The sequence below is a fragment of the Spermophilus citellus genome, assembly GCF_964194105.1.
Source record: "Spermophilus citellus genome assembly, chromosome: 6".
NCBI lineage: Eukaryota > Metazoa > Chordata > Mammalia > Rodentia > Sciuridae > Spermophilus > Spermophilus citellus.
In genome coordinates, this window is record NC_138187.1 from 77,161,295 (window position 1) to 77,188,111 (window position 26,817).

Sequence of the window (26,817 nt, forward strand, 5' to 3'; positions counted from 1 at the left end):
AAAAGTTAGAGAACTGGGTCAGTCCAAGGCCACCTGGAAAACTATCCTGCAGTGTTCTAAGAACTGATATTTAAGTGTGAGGAGTATTTCCAGCAGGATAGACAGAGCATAAGGTTCAGCTGGATATCTAACCTTCACTTAGAGAATAATGCGAACAAAGACAGAAGAACTATAAGTGCCTGGTCTTGTTAATTAGGATAAAGGAAGGGTCACATGCAAAGGTGATATTTAATTTGAAACCTACAGGGTAAGTTGAAGCAAAGAAGAGGCATGGTAAGTAAACAGGGCCCTAAATATAAGGACTCCACAAAAATTCACCCTCTCCTAAAGGCAAGGGAAAGCTATCTGAAGGGTTTTAATCAAGGGATGATATCTAAATGGCTTTTTTAAAAGAATCAACCTGTGGATTGTGAGACAAGAGGCTAATACACTGGGTGCTACTATAACCCAGTCCAGAGATACTGCTGATCTCCATTCAGTTGGTAGGAAAGTGGGGGCCATGATTAGATGGTGGAAAAGAACCAGTAGTTTTTGATTCAATGGAAATGAGAACTAATGTTTTTACATTTTCCTTCTATATGCTTTTAAAAAATTTTAGAAATTTTTATAACTCTGAAACATAAGAGAATGAATACCTGTGTCTGTACTACACAATTTCAGAGTTAGAATTATCAGTGACTAAATAGCTGTCTGCTCCTGCTCCATCAGAGCTCTGTTTTTCCCCTAATAAAAATAATAAAACTCTTCTGAATTTTGAGGTTACCACTCAGAAATTTGTTCCTTTACACTTACCCATTTTGATTCAGTGATGGTAGTTGATTCACTTTTTTACCTACTTATTCTATGGGATGAGCAAATCATTCATTTCTTCAAAAGGTATTTTTTGTGTGCTCATGTCCCAGGCACTTTTTAGGAACTGAGGTGTAGTATTAAGGAAATGGAAAACAAACCAAAAAAAATCACCAAACTCTGCCTTCCTAGAATTTACTTTATAATACAATCATATTTTCCTTACTCTGTTTTTTTGTTTATGGACATAGTTTCCAGGTTTTCACCATTATAAAAATGTCTTATCTACATCTCCTTATTTAAGTATATAGAAGTTTCTCTGATATTCCTAAAAGTGGAATTTCTGATTGTGAACCCAACAGGGAAATTCTTCAGCTGCATTTTGTTCAGTTGTTAATTCACTCTTCATCTTGTTTAATCTTCTATTTAAGTATTCATTGAGGAAGTAATTTTAACAAATTCATTTTTCACTTCTAAAATTTAAATTTTACACTTTATTTAGTTGGTCAAGTCACTTTTATATACTCATGCTACCATATTTCTTTTAAATTTTACCTTTCAATCCTGAAAATATTCCAGATATAATTTTTATATATTCTATATTGGATGGTCCCAACATCTAAAGTTCTAGTGCGCTAAATGTTGTTCATCATTCATCATTTTCCTAACTTTGTAATCAGACTGCTCCTGTATTTATTATTTTTTATTTCTTTTTTTTATGTCCCTTAATAGTACTACAGATTTGATCTTATTCCATGGGAATCTCTAGGACCTAAATAGGTGATGATTTCCACCAAAAAAAGATTTGATGATGAAACCATGAGGATTTTAAGAATACTACAGGTCCTTCCTTTATATGAGGAGATATTTAGCTTTATCCCCCCACCCTCACCATTTGCTGCTGATGCACGGATTCGTCCCTTAAAGTGATAGTGACTTTAGCGTTTTTTTTAATATTTATTTTTTAGTTGTAGTTGGACACAATACCTTTGTTTTATTTATTTTTTTACTATGGTGCTGAGGATTGAACCCAGGGCCTCACCCTTGCTAGGTGAGCGCTCTACTGCTGAGCCACAACCCCAGCCTCTAGCTCTTTTTCCATAGGGAAAACCTGCTATTTTACTTCAATTATATATACTATTCCTATTCTCTCTATAACACACAACTTTTCTTTTGTTTTATTTGGGGAAGAAGGGGAGGACAATGGGAAGACACCACTAGAGAGTTTTCTTACTTTCTGCAAATTCTAATGCTGTTTTAAAATTTGTGCTTTATCTAAAATCTAGTTGTTATATTTCATAACAACTAGAAAGCCATTTATAGTCTTAATATGCCTTTACAGGTATAAGTAAACTGCATCTGCGATCCTACCTTCAACATGAGGTGTTTGATAGTACTGTTCATCGAGAATAGAAACACAAGGGGAGAATTGTAGATTGCAAGTTCCATTCTAGACTTCTAGAGCTTGAGATGTAGTGAGGTCCACATGCAGATGTCCAGTCAATAGATGAATATTTAAGCCAGATGTCTGAGAGAGCAATGTGGGGATACAAAGATATAGATTTGTGGATACTCAACATGAAGATGTTAAGTAGAATCACAGGTATTGAGGAAATGGCAAATGAGAATGCATAGGATAAAATGACAGGTCAAGAAAGATTTATAAGAATTACCAACATGAAAACCATAGAAATGAAACAGAAAAAAATTGTTAGGTATCAGAAAATTGATGACAGTATAGAACACAGAAACCCAGGTAAGAGTGGATGTCTATGCTAAATGCTGATGAGATATGGATAGTATTCCCCAGAAAATTTGCTGAGAAGATATGTAGAAATATTGGTATAAGAAATTTCACCTGAGTTGGATTGCATAAGAACAAAATTATCCTAAGTGGGAAATATGGGATTCTGAAAGGATAAGAACATACTAGTCTGTCTGGAAGTATCAGTATGAACAGAAGGAAAAGTAGGATAATGTGAGGTCAGGGTGCATTATGGAGATGTACAAGGACTGTTCGTAAGATAAGGTCACACATGTGTGAGTATGTTTAAGTGTTCATAGTAACAAATCATAGAATTAGGACAAATATTAAAGAAAATGGATGTAATCTAATAAGCAAGATTCCAATACCTAAGAAAGTGAGCTCAGTTGGGCCAAAGCAGAGATCAAAATAATCACTATACAAAATGGCTCCCATCCATTACTATAGAATGAAAGAACAGGTCAGTTTCAATTGTATTGAGTGTGCCGAGTTTTAAAGAAATTTAAATAATTCTTACTGAATACTTCTCTTTTGTTATATTGTGTGTGTATAAGTATGTTACAGTAAATTCCACAATTATGTGTAATCATAATGTACCAATAATGAATGAATACAGAAATTTTTTTTAAAAAAGAATTCTTGCTGATGATATCTCTTTTATCAAAGACAAAAATACTGAGCCCATCAGGTAAAATTGAGAGAATTGTTATGAGATTATAGTTTTAAGTAGAGTGCAGACTTGAGAAATTGATACTGAGGGTCAAGGCGAGTAATTAGCAGAACAGAGCAGTATTGTCAGGCAGTATGGATGGCTTAACTAAGGATACAGAGTGGAGCTCCCTGGGCAAGAGAAGTGGGTACCGGGGAATTCATTTTCAGCTATGCCTGGCTTTGGGGCAGATGTGGAAAAAGTGGATCTTTTAATATCTCCATTGTTGAAGATTTTCTAAAGAACATATAATAGGGCAAGGTGCTTGAAGCTATTGAAAAATGATGGAGTGAGGCAATAAAAGAGACTTAAAGAAATAAAATCATTGTGCTTGGGCTTTCTAAGTAATCAAAGAATAAGAAACATTTGAGTGAGAATGACCTTGTACATGGATAAACTGAGATAGGATAATGGCGTTTATGAGTTCAGACTTAAGCATCTCTTATTGAAGATCCAGCGGGTAGGGATGCCAAATAAAGTGGAGTCAGAGAGGTGATCATTAAATCTTTGGAGTTGACAAAGTGCAGAAATTGCAGTTTGGGGTATTCAGTGAGCCCAGAGGATGGTGGGACTTGAAGTGGAGTACAAACTATAATTATATGCAATTAATGAAAAGGAAGCTGTCTCAGGAACTCTTCAGTATTCACTGAAAATGTGCCTAGGACTTCCCTAATTACAAGAGAGTTTAAAGAAGGTATTTATTTAACAATTTCCAAATATGGAATCTGTACCACTCTTGTGCAGATCAGTTCTTTTCTATTCAAGACCTACCAGAGAGAGAAGAGTCCTTCAAAGCACAAAAAGGTGGGTTGGAACACCACCTTCTAAACTGCAAAGGTTTGAATGCTGGAGATTGTTCATAGTGAGGATTATAGAATTTATTTTTGTAGGCTATAAGTAAATTGTAGGAAATGTATCTTTCCCTGGGAGCTTCAGGAGAGCCCTTTCAGGGAAAACTAGACCACGTGTTTAAGAGAGTGCTGTTCAATCCTTTACTTGTGTGATTTTGTATATTTAAGATATTCATTTGACCTGTGGCAGATTAATTCTGAGAAAACAAAGTAGCCCGGAGCAGTTAGCACATGTTTGGATTTAGCATTGTCTGAGATGATGTACCTCTTTCTTCACATACGCAACTGTCGTTTAAATCTTATCATTAAACACATTTTTTCTTCCAATTTCAACTTTTTTCTTCTGATGTAATGTCTTTTATAAACATATTAATATGGAATTTAAGGCAAGATGAAAGTTAACAGCCCATAATGATAAAAATCTAAATATCTAAATATGGACCTACTTTGTTATGTCCACTTTTTCCTGTGTCTCTTCTATTTTATGAATTCTGTAAATTAATGAAACTTACAAATATTGTCTGGTACAAAAAAACAATACATTGGCTGTCTTTTTCATGAACCTTTTGTACTTTACAACCCAACTTCTTTGATGCAATTTTAAAAACTATAAGTGTGATCTCTCAATTTGCTTTCCTTTCTGTGTCCCCTACCAGTCTAAAGAGAAGATGTGTGAGAACACAGAGCCCATGGAAACATCCTCTCAAACCACCACAACCCTACATGCGACAACCACGCAGTTCAAGGTCTTGACTACCACCCGGAGGACAGCGACATCCCAGCTGCCTACCAGCCTACCCACAGAAGGTGCCCCAGAGTGGCTTTTTCTCCAGTAGAGTGAAAAATCACTGTGTTGACACATACCTGAGTACCTCCTACCCTCTGAGGGCCTAGTTATTCTTTGGGAAACTAAATTTCTAAGGGATTTCTAAGAGGGAAAAAAGAAACAAATTATTATAAATTGAAAATATATGCTATAATTTTTTAATATGCTTTGCCTTTTGTTAAAGGCTTGATTGTTACCTGTGATCTGACTTATTGTCCTCCCTAGAAAAGAAATATAGACTTCTTTTCAGATAGCTAAATTTAGCAGTGACCAAACTCAATATTGCAGTCACAGGATGGAAAGGCAACATGCATATAAAATGTCCATTGATTCTGAATTCTGAGCAATAGATAGTTCTATTCACCTGCAATTCTAATACTTCCTGAATATAGTCAATGAAATGTTAGTCTATAACCTATACCGAGACACTTTGAAGGTCACAAAAATTATCCTTGATAAATATTATCTCTCCTAAGGATGGCAAAACAGAAGAATATTAACATATAAGCACAATTCCTGGGAGAAGAAGGCATATTTGCAAATACTTGATAAATTTCTGTTTGCATGCTACTTTTAAGAAGTAGGCAGACATAGGAGAATAGTTGGCCAAAAGATAGCTTTGAGGAGAAAAAAGAGTCTTAGCTGTTCATTGCCATAGGCCTGCTTTTTTTGGATAGGAAATTAAATGAAACATTAGACCTTGGATTTTAATAGAAATAAAGGTAGATGGAAAGAAAAAATCAAATGCATTTTATTGTTTTTAAAAGCACCATTACATATAATTCATTATTTTGTACTGCTATTATTAAAGCCCATGAAAATACTTTTGTAAATTAAACACTACCCTTTAGAATAAAATATAACACCAAAATGAAAAAAAAAATCCTAAATTTTGTTCATTCAAGACAAGATGTTTTGATAAGTTATTTTGGTCATATTTATTTAAAATCAAAAGCATTGGTTTTTATATTAAATTTATAATTGTTGATAAACCTGATTATTCTCATTACTTTGCAGTTTTATTGATATTGATTTTTAAAAAATGAATAAATAAGGTATTAACTACCAAGTCCTATAAATTTGTTTTAGAAAGTTACAAATAGATGTATTTTTAAAATATAATTATGACTGTTTACCTTTCTTACAAAACTTAAGGCTCATATACTTTACTAAATTCTTTTAATCTCTAAAAGTAATTAGTACTTCATAATGTACAGTAGATCTTTCCCTCATTGAACTAGAAATTTTCTCAATAAATTATCAAAGTCTAGATATAGTACAGTTAAGGCAATTAATAGAAAGTTACTGGCCATCCAATTTATAAACATTTAAAATCTGTTTTTATTATAATACTTTTGCATTTCTTTTCCAGATGATACGAAGATAGCACTACATCTAAAAGATAATGGGGGTAAGTATTAACACTTTTATCAGCATTTTTAGATACAAATTCATTTTAATATGAGAAAAGACATGTGGATATCTAAAGATATTCTGAAGTTATATTTCGGTGTTTTTTTTTTTTTTTTGTTATCTAACATGGGAAGAATTCATTGAGTTTACTTGAAAAGTGAAATGAAATCCTAATTTTTTAATTTGTCTATAAAACTGTGTGACATTGTTTACCAGCTATATAGTAGACAATTCATTCACACATCTTGCATTCTTGATTGTTCTTGTTTTTGTTTTGGTTACATAAACAATTATCTATATAGCTGCAGGTATTCGATTCAATTCTTTTTTTAGTAAATTGGTCAACAACCTTTATAATAAAATTAAGAAATATGACAATAAGTCTAGAAATGTCTGTGCTAGGTCTTCTCATTTGCTTTATAAAGCACAGGCCCCAAAATTAAAGTTCCAAAGAACATCTTATTAGGTATACAAGTAAAGTTTTTCTATGATGGTTTAAAAACACCTGTACTGATACTTGAAATTTTGAGGGGAAAAATGTTTTACCAAAAAAACTTTACTATTTTTTTTTAAAACTAGTTAATTTTTTATTAAACTGTATTAGTCCACTTGTGGTTCTCCTTTTGAGTGTGTTGGACATTGATAAAGATATTTTCTTTTTTTTTAATTGGTTGTTCAAAACATTACAAAGCTCATGACATATCATCTTCCATACATTTGATTCAAGTGGGTTATGAACTCCCCTTTTTTACCCCAAATACAAGTTGCAGAATCACATCGGTTACACATCCACATTTTTACATAATGCCATATTAATGACTGTTGTATTCTGCTACCTTTCCTATCCCCTATTATCCCCGCTCCCCTTCCCTCTCATTTTCCCTCTCTACCCCATCTGCTGTTGTTTAATTCTCTCCCTTGTTTTTTTTCCCCTTTCCCCTCACAAACTCTTATATGTAATTTTGTGTAACAATGAGGGTCTCCTTCCATTTCCATACAGTTTCCCTTCTCTCTCCCTTTCTCCCACCCCACTTGCCTCTGTTTAATGTTAGTCTTTTCCTCATGCTCTTCCTCCCTGTTCTGATCTTAGTTGCTCTCTTTATATCAAAGAAGACATTTGGCATTTGTTTTTTAGATAAAGATATTTTCATAGCAAGTATTTATGTGGCTCGGGAAAGGGTTTTTTTCTTCTTGGCAGGACCTGTTTTGTAACTGTGGGCACATTGTCACATTGACATGGGCATCAGGTGACAATTTCTTAAGCCAAATGCAAAGAATTGAGGATTTTTTTTCCTTATAATTATAGAGAATCAATATTGTAATAACCAATATTCCTATGCTTTCTTAGGCTATTGTGTGTGTGTATGTGTAAAATCTAAAGATACATATATATCTCTCTTTATATTTTATATCAGTTCATCCTAGAGAAAAGCTGCTCAGACTCTCTGTAAATCACATCATTACATCAATTGTCTGTTGTCTTTGCATCTGTATTGTAGTGTTTCATTTCACTCATTTCTTATTCATTATTGTTTTACTTTAGTAGGTAGGTAGATTTGTAGACTGGCATTTATAAAATATGTACTAACTAGAAATAAATTAAAGTCTTAATGCCTGAAGGGTCTTTAGCAATCTACCCCCATCAACTCAGGATTTCCTAGAGAAGGAAATTAATAAGTATCAGATGGTCCTAAATCCTAATGTTGGGGTGATCTTGCTTTGAAGGAAAAGGTGGGTTGTGAAATGAAATGGAATAGAGGAAGCACAGTAGAGAGGCTTCTGTTTTTCATTGTATTTGTGACATTTAATCCTTAATATAGATAGAAGTTATATGGATACCTGCTCTATTTTTCTCTATTTTCTCTCTCTTTCTTCTTTTTTATACATAAAATATTCTATAGTGCTAGCCAATAAAGCAAAGGATTCCTGTGTTCCAATAGATACGAGATACTCTGAGTAAAAGAAAATTAAAGAAGTAACTAAAGACATTTCTGTGGTGGAAGACTATTTATTCAAAGCCTCTGTGTTCATTCATTCATTTCTGCAGAATGTCTTCTAATTGCAAAGCATAGCTGCAGACTGGAGGTTACAGTAGTAGACCAGGTTAGACATATTCCCTTCTTTTAGAGAATATGCATTCTAAAGATTCTGCAAGATGGTTGTAAAGATTTCCTACTTGGCATTTCTCCATTATTTGACCATAAAAACTTTTCACCAATAGAATCTCACAGACTTAATGTTTTGTTGAATACACTTTGGTAATTGTTTGCCAAAATAGTACCAGTTATCTCCAATTAAACCCTTAGTTTAGTTTAAAGCATCTAAGAATCACAAAACAAAGATTTTCTTAAAGCAATGCATTAGAAATTCCTTATGATTCTAAGAAGTCAAGTTAAATAAATTCCAGGATTAAAATCTAGGATTTTTGGTACACTAGGCAGTCAGTTGCTGAATTTTCAGTTCATATTTAGATAATTGATAATGTAGCAGATATTTGTCAGAATTCCAAAATATTGCATTAAGACCAAATCTTTGTATCTGGGATTTTTATTAAAGCATTTAAAAAAAAATTTCAAGTACAGCTAGAAAGGCCAGTATGACCAGTATTGTGTTTCTTCAATAGAATAGTTGGCTGGGGTGTAGCTCAAGGGTAGAGCCCTTGCCTAGCAGGCATGAGGCCCTGGGTTTGATCCCTAGACTTAAAAAAAGAAGAAGAAGAAGAAAATTAATTATGTATTGCTTTTTATAGCATTCTTATTAAAATAGTATGCTATCTTTGATTTTCATTTTATGCAATGTGAAGATATAGTAAGGATTACTAATTTAAATCTTACTTCATTAAACATGTTGAAAACAGAATTTAGAATTGTCCATCCCTGCTAGTTAGAATTTTGCATGATTGAGATAACAATGAGTAAGTAGGTCTAACTTAAATGTCTTCTAACATTTTATTAAGAATGATTTTTTAAAAACATGTATACTAACTAATGTATTGGGGGGCCATTTCTATGTATTGTTACAAAGAAATGCAGCATATTCGATTTCTTGATTTAAGTTCTTGATTTAATTGACTTTCTTTAAAAGCATTTTAATTTAGAGATCTATGCTTTTCTGGAAAAAGATGGTGACATTTTTCAAAATAGCATATAGTTAAAAACCAATGACTGTCTTTCCATGCATTGTCTCCTAGAGGTATTGAATTACCTAGACACTACATCTTTCTGAGACATTTCTGTAGGTTCAAATAGTTGATTTTCTTGGTGGGATTCACACCTGACTTTATTATGCATTCACTTTCCAGGAGATTTTTCTGTCTTTGATATAAGAACATAAAATACTTCTGAACAGCTGGAGACCAAAGCCACACATCAGGGTCCCCCACTAAGAGGAGCCAGGCTGAGTTATGATCTGCTAAGTCACTCTGGTGAATCTCAGTTTTGCATTGAGTTTCCTGATATATATAGCTTAAGTATAGATAGAGCCTCTGGAAGTTTCAGACTGTTTGCTAGACCAGAGATGTCATATTAGCCTTTAGGGTTGAGTGGAAACTCTAAGCTCTGTAAATAATGGAGAAGAGAACATGAACATATCTAAATGAAGGGAATGTTATCTGGTGAGTTCAGATCCCCTTAGTAAGATATGGCCTTCATTGACCACCAGAAATGGCTGAATACAAAAGTTCAGAAGAGCTAATATAAAGACAAAAATTTCTCTCTGAGTATTACTGGTTACATATTCATAATATTAAGTTTTTTAGAATAAAACCATTCTAATCAAACAATATACCTATCCCTTTTTCATATTAAAATACAGAATGGATGGGGCAGTAGTAGGAGGGAAATATTACATATATATTTGGTCTTATTATTATTTCCGCAAATTGCTGTTATTATCATTTCCATTTTATATATTAGGAAATAGAGGTGCAAAAAGGTTAGGCTATCAAGGTGGTATGGGACAGAGCTGGAATGAAACTCTATTCAGCCTTCATGCAGACTCCAAATCCTCAATGACGTCACAGTATTGCTTTTTTTTCTTACATTATAGCTCTCAAATTGCACATGGGAAATGCTACAATAAAATTTCTTTTTATACCTCCTTTATTCTTTTTCCTTCTCTGAAGCAACTGATTATTTGTGTTTGAAAATGAATTTCTTTTTCCTTGTGTAATTATGCATTAGTTTCCATTTTATCCTTTCTGATAAAATCACAATGCATTATATCCCCTATTTAACTGAGAGATGTCAGAATCTTTGGTACAAGGCAACTTTTAGTGTATCTTTGAAATCTAATTTAAAGTTCTTTCAGCCTTCTTGGTTTCTCTGAAAATTCAGATTCAATTCACCTATAAAGGGGTACCTATACTGTAGTCTTTAAGTGCACTATATATGTGGATAATGGTTATATTCAGTACTACCAACATCTTTGGGCTTTCAAATTCTAGTGATAGCTTATTAGAAGAATTATACTTTCAAAGAATGACCTAACTATCTATTTTAACAGGTACAACTATTAAATGCCTTCTTTGACATTTAAATAGGTTGCTTTCAAATGGCACTGGGCACATAATTAGAAATGTAAATGTCTTCAAGATGCAGACTGAATAAAGTAATATCCAGGGCTGAGAGGAGGTTGCAAGTTGAATCAATGACAAGAGATTTTAATTGAGAAGTAAAATTTTCAATCAGATTCAACTCAATTGAGCAAATTGAATTATTGTACCATTCTACTGTATGTAGATGTTAAATTTATTAAATCTAGAAAATCCTGAACCGACTTCATTATTTAAAATTTGTTGACAGATTTATCAGAGCATCAAAAATTACATTCTCTATTGATTGCTTTAAAGCCTCTTTCCTTTGATTTATTTGTTTCTTTAAAAAATATTGAACATAAATCTTTAATTGTTAATATTTAAAGTAACAGCATTGGAGTTAAGCATGGTTTAGAAAGCAGGGGTTACTGTGTTTGCATTTCTTCCTATTGATGAGAATTTTACTAAATTTTACTCTGAAAAGCTGCATTTTGGAAGTCAGGGTAAGGTTTCTGTCAAGGAGATGCCGAAATTGCCATCTTCACAGAACATGACTCAATCAATACACAGGCACAAATTTGCTAAGCAATTAATTTCAGAGGTAACAGAAACTTGGAAACTACTATGGAATGGTTGATTTAAAGCTGTGTTCACCTTCCTTTTTCTGAATATGTCGTAAGACTTTTTGTCCAAAGGTAAAATGTTAGAACATTATTCTGACTTTGTCACCAAAATGCTTCTAAGGTTGTACTTTTACTATCTAGTCTAGTGTTTCATTTATCATTCAGTTGAATTATTTTTTGACTTTCATACTTAAATCATCAAAACAACATATCTTTCTCTATTTTTTCCTTCCTTTCCTAGTATTTTTTTTTATCAATTCTTTAGTGTAGGTAGATCACAGTTTTACAAGCAAAGGGAAACTGTTATTTCCTTTTGACAGGCTATTGAATAGCTATCACTTTCCATTTCTAAATCTGTAAGATATCTTGGTATTTAGTTTTATCTATTGCCTTGATTGGCTGCACTGAGTTAGCATTAACTCTTTTCTAAGTACATATATACTCAATAGTGAAAAGTTCTTACACTTTTGAATATTTTGAGATTTCCCCAGGATTGTCTCTCTTAAACCTTTGTCTAGAGTAGTAGTTCTCAACCTTTTCTGTGTATTGAACTCACCTGGTTATTCTTATCTCATTTTCTACTCTAGTGTATAAAAATGAAGAACTTAGACTATCCTAAATCAATTAAATCTTAACCTCCAGGGCTAGATCCCAGGAGTGAAGATGTTTTAACTTTTTGCTCCTAGGGATTACAGTGTGACATTAAGTTGAGAGCTTGATCAGTGCTTCCTAAAGGATAAGCATCCCAATCATTGCTTTAAGAGATCACATGAAAATCTTACTCTCATACTGTATTTCAAGGGTAGAGCCCAAATGATTGACTTGCACTTCTAACAGACTCAATAATGCAGTCACTACCACCCTCTGAACCATACTTTGAAAATCCAGCATTGAGTGAATTGTTGATTTCTTTCTTCCAGATTTCCCAAAATAAGAATGACACATCTTAGTTTCACTCTGCCAATTGGCCTTCACTTCATGACTTTCCTGAAACAAGACTGTATTTGTTGGCACCAAGAAATTATCTCTATCTTCATATAAAGAATGCATCTTGCAGTGGGCATGGGGCGCATGCCTGCAATCTCAGTGCCTCAGGAGGCTGAGGCAGGAGGATCATGAGATTAAAGCCAGCCTCAGCAACAGCAAGTCCTAAGTAACTCAGTGAGACCCTATCTCTAAATAAAATACAAAAACATGCTGGAGATGTGGCTCAGTGGTCGAGGGCCCCTGAGTTCAATCCCCAGTATAAAAAAGAAAAGAATGAATCTTGCTCTTCAGAGGCAAGGTACCTGAAAGCATTATATCTTTTAAATGTCATAACTAATTTAAATATAGCATGTGAAAATTAGTCCATTGAAACTGTATGAAAATGTATTTTTAGTAATAATAGTTATGTTTTCTGCATTTTGTTAAACTATATGAAGTTACTCATTTTTTAAAACCATTTTTACCTGCAAAAGTTGCAAAGTCATGATTTGACTTAATAGTTTGAAAAACTGATATTGAGAATAAGAAAAGAAAGCAAAAAGAAAAATCACATGGAAATATATTTTTCCCCTTTATGTTGATTTGTAGACAGGATTTGTAGTTAGTTTATGCTGCCAATAGAACACAGGATAAAAAAATGCAGCAGAGCCTCTCATAGAAAAATGGAAATGTGGCTTCCAAGAAGTAGCTCTAAATATACTTTACATTTGCTGTTGGCAGAATGTCTTCCCACATCCCTCTGATCAGTAGCTACTTTCCTTTCTGTGCTCTTCTTCTACCTGTTTTCTATCTGTGCTGTTCCTGTCACATATGTAAGCTTGGGAATATTCTGCTAGAGGAAAGAAATTTTTATACTGTTGGATTTTGAAACCAGGGACTTATGAGTGTTCCTAGACGTAGGTTTTGTGCTGCTCAATCTCTATGGTATATCTTGACAATGTATCAGACCTATGTAGTTATTAGAGTTTTTTTTAAATGTAAAGTATGCATGCATTATGAAAGCCTTGTACTACTAATAGAAAATGTATATCCCTAGAGAATTAGATTAAATTAGATAATGATTTGATTTAACTTAATTTGATTTATTCAAGAAACATTTCTTGGGCTGGGGATCTAGTTAAGTGGTAGAGCATTTGCCAGGCATATGTGAGCCCCTAAGAAACATTTTTTTTTTCTTTTTTGTACTGGGATTTGAACTCATAAGAGCTTTTAATATTGAGTAACATCTCCAGGCCTTTTTATTTTTTATTTTCAAGCAGGGTCTTGCTAAATTACTTAGGCTGTGGTTAAATTGCTGATACTGGCCTCAAACTTGTGGTCCTCCTTCCTCAGCCTCCAGAGTCTCTGGGATTCTAGGCTTGCACAATCTTTCTTGGCTAGGAAACATTTCTTAAGTTACTCAGAACCAGGTCCATTAGTAGGATTTCTGTGTGTGTGTGTGTGTGTGTGTGTGTGTGTGTGTGGTGTTGGGGATTGAAACCAGGGCCTTGTGCATGCAAGCCAAGCACTGAACCAACTGAGCTATATCTCCAGCCCCATTATTAGAATTTTGAGATACAAAGTTAGACAAAGTCTAGCGTCTGCACCAAATAAGCAAGTGGCCAATGGACAGCAAAGAGAAGTAAATCTATAATTAAGTATGATGTGAAGAATGCAAAGATAGCTCAGGAAAAATTGTGAGAAGGCAGAGAAAAGGCAACTAAATAAAACCCAAGCAGTGAGAAATCTGTGATGCCTGATCTAAGTTTTGCAGTAGGGGTGGGATCTTTGTGGAGAAGAGGTAGAAAAAAAGGGGTTTCAGTGCAGGGATCAACATAGATGGAGGTTCAGAAGCATGAATAACGCTCAGATCAATGTGGGCAACTCCAAAGAGGTGAAGAAATACATATAGTAATTCTGGATGGTGAGGTAGAGAGGTAAGTTGGGGCTTTATTACTCATGGCTTTCTGTGCCAGGCAAGGGGGCTTGAACTTTATCTCAAAGACATTGGGAACCATGGAACCATGTAGTCAGGGAAGTGCCAGGAGAAGGTCTACATGGTTGTAGGTAGGGAACAGTTGTGAAAGGATAAGACTAAGTATAGGAAAACAGGACAGGAGATAACACCAGTAATCCACAGAAGAAATAATAAAGGGCTAAAATAGCATTTGACAATGGAAATAAGAAAAAAAGCATGGACATATGAAATGTTTTAAATGAAATAGAACCTACATAAATAACTAATATCTGATTCATGTGATTGTGTGATTTATGTGATTAAGTAACTAAGAATAGACTCTTGGATCTTGGATTTAATTGGGGTGGGGTGGGGTTGGACTATATGGCTGTTTACTAAAGACTGTAGGAAGAAGTTGTTTGTGGGGAAGACAATACACTGAATTTGAGTCTGTTAACTTTGAAGTTCCCCAGGGGGTCACCAAAATGAAAATGCTCAATAGGCATTTGTCTATATGAGTGAAATTCATTTGAGAAATATGAGAGCAAGATATAAATTTAGATATCATCAGATAAAATGATTGGAGTTATAAGGACAAATAAGATAGCAGAAAGATATAAAAATGAAAAAAAAAACTAGGATAAAAAGGGAAACTAGCTTTTGAAATTTTGTGAAGAAAACTGAAAAAAAAAAAAGGTTAAGGAGAAACCAAAAGGGTTTGGTTATCACAGAAACCAAAGGAGGAAGAGGAAGGTCTGAACACCACCCATGCTACAGACAAGTCAAGTGAATAAACAAAAAAGTGGCCATTAGATTAGGTAATATGAACACAGCCGTTGACCTTGACTGGATTGTTCTACAATCCATGGTGGTACAGCTTCAGTCAGAAATTGAGAAGTCCATGGAAAATAAGGAAATTCATGTCAACAAAGATGACTTTTTCAAGAAACTCGATAAATAAAATAAAATAAAAAGGGAAGAAGAAGTTTTTTTTTTTTTTTTACATTGATGATGTTTTATTTTAGGAGCATATTTACTTATTGTAGGTATTGAGGAGAAAGAACCCATAAAGAAGAAAAAGAGATGATGGAGAGTCAAGTGATATATCTGGAAGTAGGAGAGGAGGTAGATAGGAGGGAAAAGTTATGGGATTTGAACAAAGGTTGCTCTTTCTCAGTATGCTGTAGCCCCTTTTCCACAGTTTTAGTTGCCTGGGGTCAATCATGGTCCAAAAATAGTGAATGGAAAATTCCAGAAACAAACAGCTTCTAAGTCTTAAATTGAATGCCATGCTGAGTAGTTTACTGAAATCTCACACTGACCCATTTTATCCCACCCAACCCACAAATCATCATTTGTCCACTATATTCACATTGTATATACTACCCATCCATTAGTCCTCTCAACTATAAGATCAACTGTCTCAATATTGCAGTGTGTGTGTTCAGATACAAGAGCAGTGATGCAAAAAAGGGGTACAAAATATGGAAGGATAGATTGATTAATCCTGGTACCATATAGCAATGCTTCAGGTTATATAGGAAAAACTATAGTGTGTATAAGGATTTGGAACTATCCATGGTTTGGGGTATCCATTGTAGATTTTGGAAAGTATCTCCAATAGATAAAGCGGTAGGGTAAGTGGGGACAGCTCAGAATGTGGGATCTAGGAGTTAAGAAAACCCATAAAATATCTATTGGGGGAAAGGGAGCCCCCTACAGGTAGAAAAGGGCCTGCCAGGGTGTTTTGGGAGCCCTCTGACCTTAGTGATCATCCTCAAGGTTATATGACTTCAACACTGAATCCTGTTCATATGTGCCTGAATATCAGATCATTATTACTTATTTAATATCCTGGTACACTTTAAGAAGGAAGGAAGGAAGGAAGGAAGGAAGGAAGGAAGGAAGGAAGGAAGGAAGGAAGGAAGGAAGGAAGGAAGGAGAAGGAAGGATAGAAGAGAGGAAGAGGAAGGGATAGAAAGGAGGAAAAGAGAAAGAAAGAAGAAAGAAACAGGAAAGAGGATGTTGGTAGAGAGAAAAGATATGGCTTTTTTGAAAAGACATAATGCTTTAAAGTGGGTAGTTTAATCCATTAAATGGTAAATTTAGTCTAATCTTTTTTAACAGATTTTCAATGGATTGCTGTTCCATTAAGACTCATTTTTGCTGTAGTTTTTTTCTGCAGAGCTCAAATTACACCATGCAAAATTTTAAATATATCTTAGGTAGTCAGGGCAGGAGTTAATTATTTAACACTAATTCATAACAGTGGTAGAAGCTACTTTAGCCAAATGTTATTATTTCAGCTACAATAATGAATTAACAACTTTCTGGATAAAGTTTCAACCATAAGTGATTTTAACACATGTTACCATTATGCTCAGCAACCACTAAAGAAATAATATAAAAATGTTGAGGTAAAAATCCACTAGAGGGGTGTTAAGTGTAATTCTAAGAAATATTTGTTTAACCTCAAGAAGGCAGGAGAGAAATCACAAAAAAAAGGTGGGAACAAAGAAACCCATAGCAAAATGGTAGAGCAAACCCACCCAGGCCATTAATTATATTAAGTGTAAATAATACTCAAGTATATAGTTTATCAAACTGACTTTTAAAAAACTAAGGTCCAGGGTGGGGTTCTAGCTCAGTGATAGAGCACTGACCTAGTATGTCTACTCCTAGAACTGCAAAGAAAGAAAGAAAAAAAGGATAGGGGAAGCAACAGCTAACTATATGTTTTTATAAGAAGTATACATAAAAAGGCATAAGGATATAATAATGCGTCAAGGTAAAGTGATAAAACAATATATACTACAAACATAACCATAGCAAAGCTAAGCTTCCAATGACTGTACGAACATCAAACTAAATAGACTTAAAGACAAATGTATTAAGAGAAAGGAAGAAAATATAAAACTGAAAGAAAGGTGAGTTCATCAGGAAAACATTATAATTTTTTAAATTACCAAAATATCAAAAATAAATATCCCTTCCCCAAATAAGGAAAGCTGTATTTTTGAACTTGACTGTTACTCACTTCAAATATGGTTGGTAATTATAGAGCATTATTCCCAGAAACTACAGAATATAGAATTTTTTTCAAATATACATGAAATGGTTCCCGAGGTAGACCATATATGGAGCCATAAAAACATCTTCAATTTCAAAAGATTGATGTCATATAGACCATATTCTTTTATTACAAAAGAATCAAAGAATGTCATTAAAAACATGATACCTATGGGTAAAAGGATCAAGTTTAAATATTCTTAACACAAAAGTAATTGATAAGTGGTTTTGGTGGCAGACATATAAATCAACTTGATTTAATTGTGTCACAATATGTACATTTAACAAAACATCATTGCACAAATTGTAAATATATGCAATTTGTATCAATTATATCTTAAAGAAGCTGATGAGAAAATACAATATCTAGAAAATCCCAAAATATGCAAAAAGTAAACAATGCTTCTAAATAATATATGAATAAAACAAGAAACCTTAAGGAAAATTAGAAAATATTTCAATGAAATGACAGTGGATATAAGAGACCTAAATTTGTGGAATGCTCATAAAAATTATTTAGAAGAAAATTTATAATTCTGAATGTCTATATTAGAAAGAAAAATGTGTTTAATATTAATGATTCAAGCTTCCAATTTAAATTTAAGACGATGAGTATACTAAGCCCCATAATAATTAAATGTCTCTATTATTTGTCAATTAATGATAATATTAAGAAAATGAGGCAATAATAAAAATAAGAGTAGAAGAAAGGAAATATAGATGATAGAGAATATTAGCATAATCATGAATTGATTCTTTGAAAAGTTTAATAAATTTAATATCCTCTCAGAAGACTAATTTTTTTAGACATAGTAAATTAAACATCAAAATTAAAAATCCTTTTTTCATCATAAACTCTGTCAAGAAAACTAAGGGCAGGTCACACACAGGAGGAAATGGTTATTACACTCATATATCAGGAAGGACTTTATCCAGAAACTGTAAACAACTCCTGAAAAACCAATAAGCAAAAAGACAACCAAAGCATAAACAGGAAACCACTGCAGACCTGTGACGATGGCCAAGCACTACACAGTAGTAACACTGATGAGAACATGGTGCTCTGGGGCACAGAGCTAATACTGATGACACGACAGGAATATCGATGAGGATATGGCTACTTGAACTCTTTCACATCACTGACTGGAGTGTAATATTGTACAGCCACATTGGAAAACTGTCCAACAGCTTCTTACAAAGTTCTGGCCTTTTGAAATGTCATGTCTATGCATTTATCCAAGAAAGGACATAAACACACACACACACACGCACGCACACACACACACACACACACACAGTTATATAAGAATATTCAGGATGAATGTATTCATAAACTCTCAATAACTGGGAACAGTCCAAAATGTCCATCACCAGAAGAATAAACAAATTGATTTATACTTATGCAAAGTACTATTCAACAGAAAGTAGGATGAACTAATGACCCAGATAGATCTTAAAATAATTGTTAAACAAAAGAGCCAGACATATCAGAGTATGTGCAATGTGATTCCATTTGTATAAAATCCATGCAAATGCAAATATAATCTACAATAACATTAGTATAATTTAATTTATATGAAATCCATGTAAAAACAAAACTAACGTGTAACAGCAGAAGTCAGCACACAGATTTCCTGTGGCCAAGGGTTGGTAGAGATTGACTGGAAGGGGTGAGAGGGGACTTTCTGGGGAGATGGAAGTATTCCATGTTTTGATTTGCATGGTAGTTACTCCACTATACACAGTTATTAAAACTTGTTAAATAGTACACTTAAGATCCATACGTTTCAAGGATGCAGATTTTATTTTTATTAAAAAAAGAAAGAAAAGAAGTATTTTTATATGCTTCTTATAAACTTGATCTCATTTCTTAATAATTCTCATAAATACATTCTTCGAAACTTCCTGAAATTCTCCAGTAAATCAAAAAGGCTTATCGTTATTGAACCAGTTTCCTTAATTAGTAGGTATAAAATTTGACATTTCCAATTATTTGATTCATGTTTTGTTCTAAATTATTCAGAGAACCTTGCCATGTAGTTGGTAATAATGATAAATGTATCTAGCAGTTACTGGGCTATTTACAGGTAGACCAGCAGTCTTCTACAGATGTGGCATGTTTAGCTCATTCCATCTTATAGCACCCTATGCACAAAGTCTTCTTATAATCTCATTTCACACATGAAGTATCAGAAGCACAGGGGTTTAGGTAATTTGCCCAGGATCACATAGCTTATAAGGAACATAGTTCTCCATCACAATCCTAGTAAGTGGGCAATTCTGATGCCACCCAGTTGACTGTGCATGCCATTGTGGGGTCATTCTGCTCCTTTTAAAGCTATCCAGTATTCTCAAAAAAAAAATGCAAATAGCACCAATTTTGCTAAATCAGAGTTTTAAAGTAGGAAAGAGCCTTCCTGCTTCGCTAATTCCATCCTCTGACACTTTAAAACTTTAGCCCTTGCAACTGTCCAACTCGTGGGAGTTTTATAGGTCCACGCAGTTGAGCTTTCTTGTGAAACTGATTTGGTTGAACAGGGTAGGTCAGGCCTAGTGCCACTCTCTAGCCTAACCATATTCTATCCACGCCAGGGTCTAAAGATAAATGAACAATAAGCACAATTTTATGATATCCCTCTTCCCAAGCAGGTACTGATTCTATCCCTGTTAGAGACACAAGGTAAACCACAGTTTGCCTGTATTGATACTAAGGTGTGAAATGTAAATACCTTGCAAAGCTGGTACTTGGTGGTTTCTTTCTTTTTTTTTTTTCTTTCTAGTCTTGATATGTGTGGTGCTCTTTATTAATTCTAGTAATACACACTTAAAATGAAATTCAGTGACACTCAAGGCTTTTACCCAGCTATTGTTTGTTGTACTTTTTTTTAGGGGATAGTGGTTATTTCCCACCAGATTCTATCATATCCTGCTCATTTTTCCTCCTTCAGAGTTGTAGCATACATCCAACCCTAGCAAATAATAGAAGGATCTTGTGTTTCTTATATGCATCAAGGATGGCAATTTCAACCTCAAGGCAACATGTGCACATACATGCTCGTGTATGTGTGCGCGAGCACACACACACACAAAGTATTATCTACAGCAACTAAATTAATCCATGCTTTCTTGGGAGACTTAAAGGTTATCTTTAATTTTAATCATAAAATTTGGCATCAGTGATGGGAGATTGATTTAATATACTACAGTTTTCAAAAGAAGCAACTTACGTTTAAGAACTAAAGAGTTGATTTATTTAGATATTCTACTGGACCTCAGCAACAGGACTACCCTGGACATGGGTGTATTGTACAGTATCTTGCCACTGGAAAAGCTATTCACTGGCATGTCTGTGCTTTTATCCAGCATGTCCTTAAGTTTAGTAAGGTGTACCCCATTTCCATGACTAATTTCAAGAGTCCTCATGTTGCCCTGGTAATGAAGCCATGATTGGAAGGACTGAGGCAGTAATCAATAGAACCATAATTACTATTTATAATAGAGTTTTTCAGAATATCAATAAAATCAATGTAGTGAAGTACAGTAATGAGTAGGAAAGCAATTAGTATGAGTAATACTAATATCGGCAATCTTTTCATGGAGCACTGGCCAGAGCTAGAGAAGCATCTTCTCTTTTCATAGTTAACACTATTGTGCCCATTTCACAGAAGAGGAGACACAATTGAACAGGTGATTGTCCTGTATGGCAGGCAAGGTGAGATCTAGATGCCATTCCCTGGAAGCCCCAAAGGTTTCATGTCAACTGAATCTTTCCACACCATTAAGAGGCTTTGGGGGCTTTATTTTTGTATTTTGTATTTTGTTTGTTTGGTTTTTGGTGCTAGAGATCAAATCCAGGGCTTTACAAGTGCTCTATCACTGAATCATGCCCTAGCCTTAAAGAAAATTCTTATCCCATGTTCAGAAAACCTGATAAATTTGATAGTGCAGTAAACAATTCCTCGTGATCATCCTAGTATTTACACATAAATTATCTCTTTTTGCTGAAATGAGAATGGATGGAATTAAATGGCATGAAAAATCATTCTGTTCTGCACCCCTCGAACATAAAAGTACTTTACCAACCTTACTTTTGGTGGTTCACACTCACATGAATATACTCTATGGAAACTCTACTAAATATTTTCTGCAGTTAATAAATCTAAATGTCTTATCCTTGGAAGGATTTTGTAGGGAATTAAAGAAGAAACCATTCCATGAAACCCTTCAGTTTCATATTTAGTGGAAAAACTCTTTTTCTGTGGATTTCTTTTCTATAGATTATTTTGTAGAAGTAGAAACATTTTATCTTTCAAAAATAATCTCTAAATATATATATTTTTTAATTTAAAAGAATTTTAATTTTTTTATTTTTATTTTATTTTCTTTTTTTATTGATTATTTAAAGCATTACATAGCTCATGATATATCATCTTTCATACATTTGACTCAAATTGTGTTTTGAACTCCCATATTTTTAAATAGAGAAAATTGATAATTTTATATAGAAAATTAATGTTGGGAAAAATGTAAAAGTTAAGGCTTATAAAGATCTTGATTAATATTAATACTAGAGGTATAGGTAGATTATTTCAACGAGTAGCACATAAGAAATGAAAAACAATAATAGATTATTACAAAGATTTATCTTTGGTCTTATATTTGCTGTAAATGCTATAAATCTAGTCTTAGATGATTATGTATAAACATGCATAAAATCACCAATCACTTAATGAGGCTAGAAGCAGGCTATCATTTAGTGACAGTTATCCCAAACCCCTCATTTTGATAGAATCAAGCATTTTCTTGTAATATAATTTCACAGAAACTTTATTTGGCTTTATTTTTTCAAGATAAGAGGTAGCAGATTATTTTTTTTCTTAATGATTGCTGTATTCTAAGCTCTTTTAGCTCAGAATGTTTTATATGTTTCCCTAAATGAAATTTCACACCTTCCCTGTAGTAGTACAGGCTGTGGGAAAAAAAGAAAGAAAAAAACGTAAAAGCTAGGCCATTGCCTTTTTCAGACATTGTTCTCACCATATGTGAGGCACTTAGATGTGGTTGTGTGCCCATTTTCATATCTTTTTAACAGTAGCTACCCAAATCCCTCCAATGACAATGTCAAAGGGACAATGTGACTTAGGAACATGTGGATACAGTGATACATGTTGTGAATAATGTATACCTTGTATGAAAGTTTCAAGCACTCTAGTCCCTGAACAATATTGACAGATTGCTAAACACCCAGAAAATAGTAATACCATGATTAATAAAATGGAGGAATTAGAGAATTTTAAAGATTAGAAAATATATGTAAATATCAAGAAAAACTCTGAATGAAGTCAAAGTCATGATCATATATATAGTAAGTTAAAGAACTGAGAGAGAAAAATGCATGAGCCACAAAATCAGACCAGCTACAAGAGAAACAAACTTTCAAAAAGGAAAGTCAGTTGAGCTAAAATTTTTGTTACTTGATTTTCTTCCATTATATGCTATAGCTTATAAATGGGTTAGATAATATTCCATGGGGAAAGTTGTCTGTGTGTTTTTTAATCCAAAGTTGAGCATTTTAAGCATTTATAGCTTAACTTCATTCTGAAGCTTTAGAAAAGCACATTCTGGCGTCGTCTATGTAAGATTCATGGATTTTTAGCAAATTTGTGTAAGATTTTGTCCAACCCATCAGGCTCTCGATCCCCCAAAGGATATTAATATGTTATGGAATTTATGGGCTGTAATGCTTCACTTTCAGGCCAGGAACAGAGTTAGTTCTAAAGTGAATAAAACTTCAGACAAGGAATATTTCTATTTTTGTTTCACTTTAATATTGGACTTTAGTTACTGGCAGGATTTAATAATAGGTACCGATCACTTTAGCACTATATTAAGATCTTTTACCATGTTAGAGGATTATGCTTATAAATACAAAATATCAGTGCCATATGTTTGTAAACACTGGGGGAAAAGTCAGAGGAAGAGTAAGGAGACAGTTATAAAATTAAATGCCACACTTTGAAGAAGCAGATAATAAGTTTTCTTTCTTGAATCGTTCTACCTCCTTGTTTCTTTCATTCTTCATATCCATACATACAGTCATAAACATTGCATGGAATGTAGGAAATTTAACATATCATGTAAGGTCTTAAATATATTTCAATGTGTACTTAATTCCTTTTATAAACCTATTGTCTTCTCTGATATAGTAACTAAAATTTACCCAACAATGGCAGATTGCTTTGATAGATGTGATAATGTTTGCAGGCCTCTCTCTGTCTGAATATATATCTTCATTTTATAAAGTATTGGAAAGCCACCATTACTACATGGGTCACTCAGTGGATCAGATGAGAGTCTATTATCTTTAATGCAATTGATTTTCTGTACTTCATTTATGTTTTAAGTTTTGTTCATTGGTAGACTTTTAAAATATGCCTCCATATTTCCTTTTGTGACTTAAATGCCATTTTTTGGTGTTCTAATGTCCTTGGTTGTTAATTCCTCTTAATACACAATGTAAGACTAAAGAAAAGTTAAAGGTTAGAATTCCCCTGTGCGTGATACTGTGTGTATGAGAAAGATCACTGGTTTTAGTTCACGTTTAGACATGAATGAAAGAGCATAAAATATTTCTAAAATCAGAATAAGAATTTGTGCCTCAAGACTAGATTCCTTCTGACCTTTTTAAAATAGTGTCCATAATTCCAAGTAGACTGTGATAGGCTAAATCAGAAGTCTGTACTTGCAGTAAGGTTAGAGTTTTCTTTGACCCACATCTGTGTGCCAGTCCAAAAGAACAATCGGTGGAGTCACAGGAATGACTGTTTCCAAAGCTGACATCTTAGATTATTGTCCTTCTGAAGCAGCGAAATCCATCTATTTGAGCCATCTGCCCTTGGGGTGAATGAACTAAATTTCATTTATGGGAATTACTGGATTCTTGGTTTGGTTATACTTTTTAAATTTCAGTTTTGCTTTAAAGCACTTATCCTTTTTAACATAAAATATCCATGCATTTTTTTTCTCAATGCCCATAAATATGCAAAATCTGTACCATTTGATCAAGTGGTGATATTAAACTGGAAACCAAATAGTGAGAAAATTTTAAATCAAGGGGGTGCTTACCTTACCTTCAGGTACAGAAACCTTCTATAGTCCATTCTATACCTGTTTCTGTGGATTTCTAAAGTCCTTAGAAAGCAGTTGGAATAAAGGTACCGGGCTGTGTAGGAAGTAATTATAAAATCACTGCAATAGCAAATAAATATTTATATATATATAAAATACATATACATACTAAATAATATAAAAATAGAAGAATATGTTTCCTAAAAAATATGCCAGCAATATTTTGGTCACTCCATTTAAATGATCACTTGGAAGAATTTTGAGATAAGTATTAGCATGTGACCAATAGATACTCCTGTAATATTTTGGAATTAAATTTCCTACATTTCTCCTTGCATGGTTTATTCTAGTTACAAGCCATCATGAAATCATATGACACTTATAGACTTCTAAATATTTGTCAACTGCTTAGTAATATTGAGAATACATGAAAATTGTTTATTTTATTTAAATGATCATCTTCTAAAAATATCATGAAATGCTTATTTGGCAAGTAACAACCCAGATGCTGTAAAGATTGCATTAGACATGACCAGGTCTTGTAACATTCTAAAACAGGAACATAAAAGAAAGTTTTAAAAGAGAGAGAATATAACTCCAGTATTTCTGATATTTTATTCTTAGAAATATGAGTAACTAATCATGGTACAAGAAAATATGTATGCCTAATAGAGAGAATGGGTGAGGTTTACCATGTTTAAAGTGCAAATCTGGTTTTATTTTATAGCCCCAATATCTACAACCTAGAGCCTGCATTTCAAAGATCATCTTAGTTCTGACAAGGGCTCCTATTGAATAAAACATGTCCCTTGCTCTCTTCTTTCTACCTGGGGAGGGCTGCCTCTTGCCTGCTGCCTCCTCTACACATTCTGGCCCTCTGGTCTACTTAGGTGGTGACAGCTTGAGACCAACTCACCAGCACCTTGAACTGAACTGCACACACAGAAAAACATGAGGCCAAGAATTGGCAGGCGGTGTATAAAAGACTACAAATCCCAGAAATACAACCAGATGCTGGCCTACTGGATGGAAGGAAGGATAGAGAGAGGAAAAGAGGTAGAGAAGAATAGATAAAGACAGGAAGAGAAAGAAAAAGGGAAGGGAGGCCAGAGCAAGGGCTGAGAAGACCATTGCCTGGAATTATAATTGGGATTCAAAGAAACATTGAAGACTTCCCTTTTGACTCAAGTAGATATTTTTGTCACATTTTCCCCAAAGTCACATTTTTAAATTAATCTTATTTTCCCATGAAAGTAATGTGTCATAATCTTGTAAAAATAAGAAAAAAGCCAAATTTACAAAATGCAGTCATATAAGCATACTTAAGAAGGAGGTCAAGCTTTTAAAGCAATAAATGTTAAGGGCAAAAGCATAGTTTATATGGTGCCATGAGTGCCAAGAGTCCAACCATACAATTTGCCTCAGTCTGCTTTATATAAAACTACAATAATAATGTAATAGTTTAGCATTAATGAAGTGCTTAGTGCATACCAGGCACTCTCCTAAGAACTTTTTATGTATTAAATGTTGGATTTTCACAGCAATGATATGGGGTAATTACTGTTATTGACCACATTGTGGAGATAAGGGAAATAAAGACCAGATAGATAAGTCATTCTTATATCCTCATTTGATTTTTTACTGGAGAAATGGCCATTTCAAAAGCTGTCACCCATTTTCAACAGTCTTTATTTTTATTTCTCCTTCCTTCTTTTCAATCAAACATAAATGTAAGTAATTTTGATAGATATACATACAGACCTAAGCCCCAGTCCCTGGGAAGTGACAAGGCAGCCATAGCCTCTGCCCTCCAGGAGGCAAAAATGTTAATTCTTAGACCATGTTTTAAATTAATTTTCCTTGACTTGAAACCAACAGATTCTTTTGGAATTCTTTCCCAGAATGCATAACATGAAGTAAGAGGAAAGGGAAGTACTTACAGCTCATTGTTAATTGAAGAAATATTGATTAGAAGTTCAGAGTTCAGGCTCTGAGGCCAACCTGCTTATGTTAGAGCCAGTACCATCTTAATAGCTTTGTAACCTTAGTACAGCTCTTAATGTCCCAATGCCTTGGATTCCTCATCTATCAAAAGGGAATCAATAATGCCTACCTTTTGGGTCTGTGGATTTGATATTTGCAAAGCAGTGCAAATATGCCTGGCACATTATAAATGAATGTTTATAT

The 26,817-nt window shown here is 33.7% G+C and overlaps 1 protein-coding gene across 1 annotated transcript in view; it reads left to right on the forward strand.

Moving 5' to 3' along the window:
• The window catches only part of PLXDC2 (plexin domain containing 2), a 426,852-nt gene that overhangs the window by 373,432 nt on the left and 26,603 nt on the right, over positions 1 to 26,817 (forward strand). The window contains exons 11-12 of the mRNA XM_081299629.1: positions 4,771 to 4,921; positions 6,313 to 6,351. Coding sequence (XP_081155755.1) covers positions 4,771 to 4,921; positions 6,313 to 6,351 — 190 coding nt within the window. The remainder of the gene's footprint in view (positions 1 to 4,770; positions 4,922 to 6,312; positions 6,352 to 26,817) is intronic.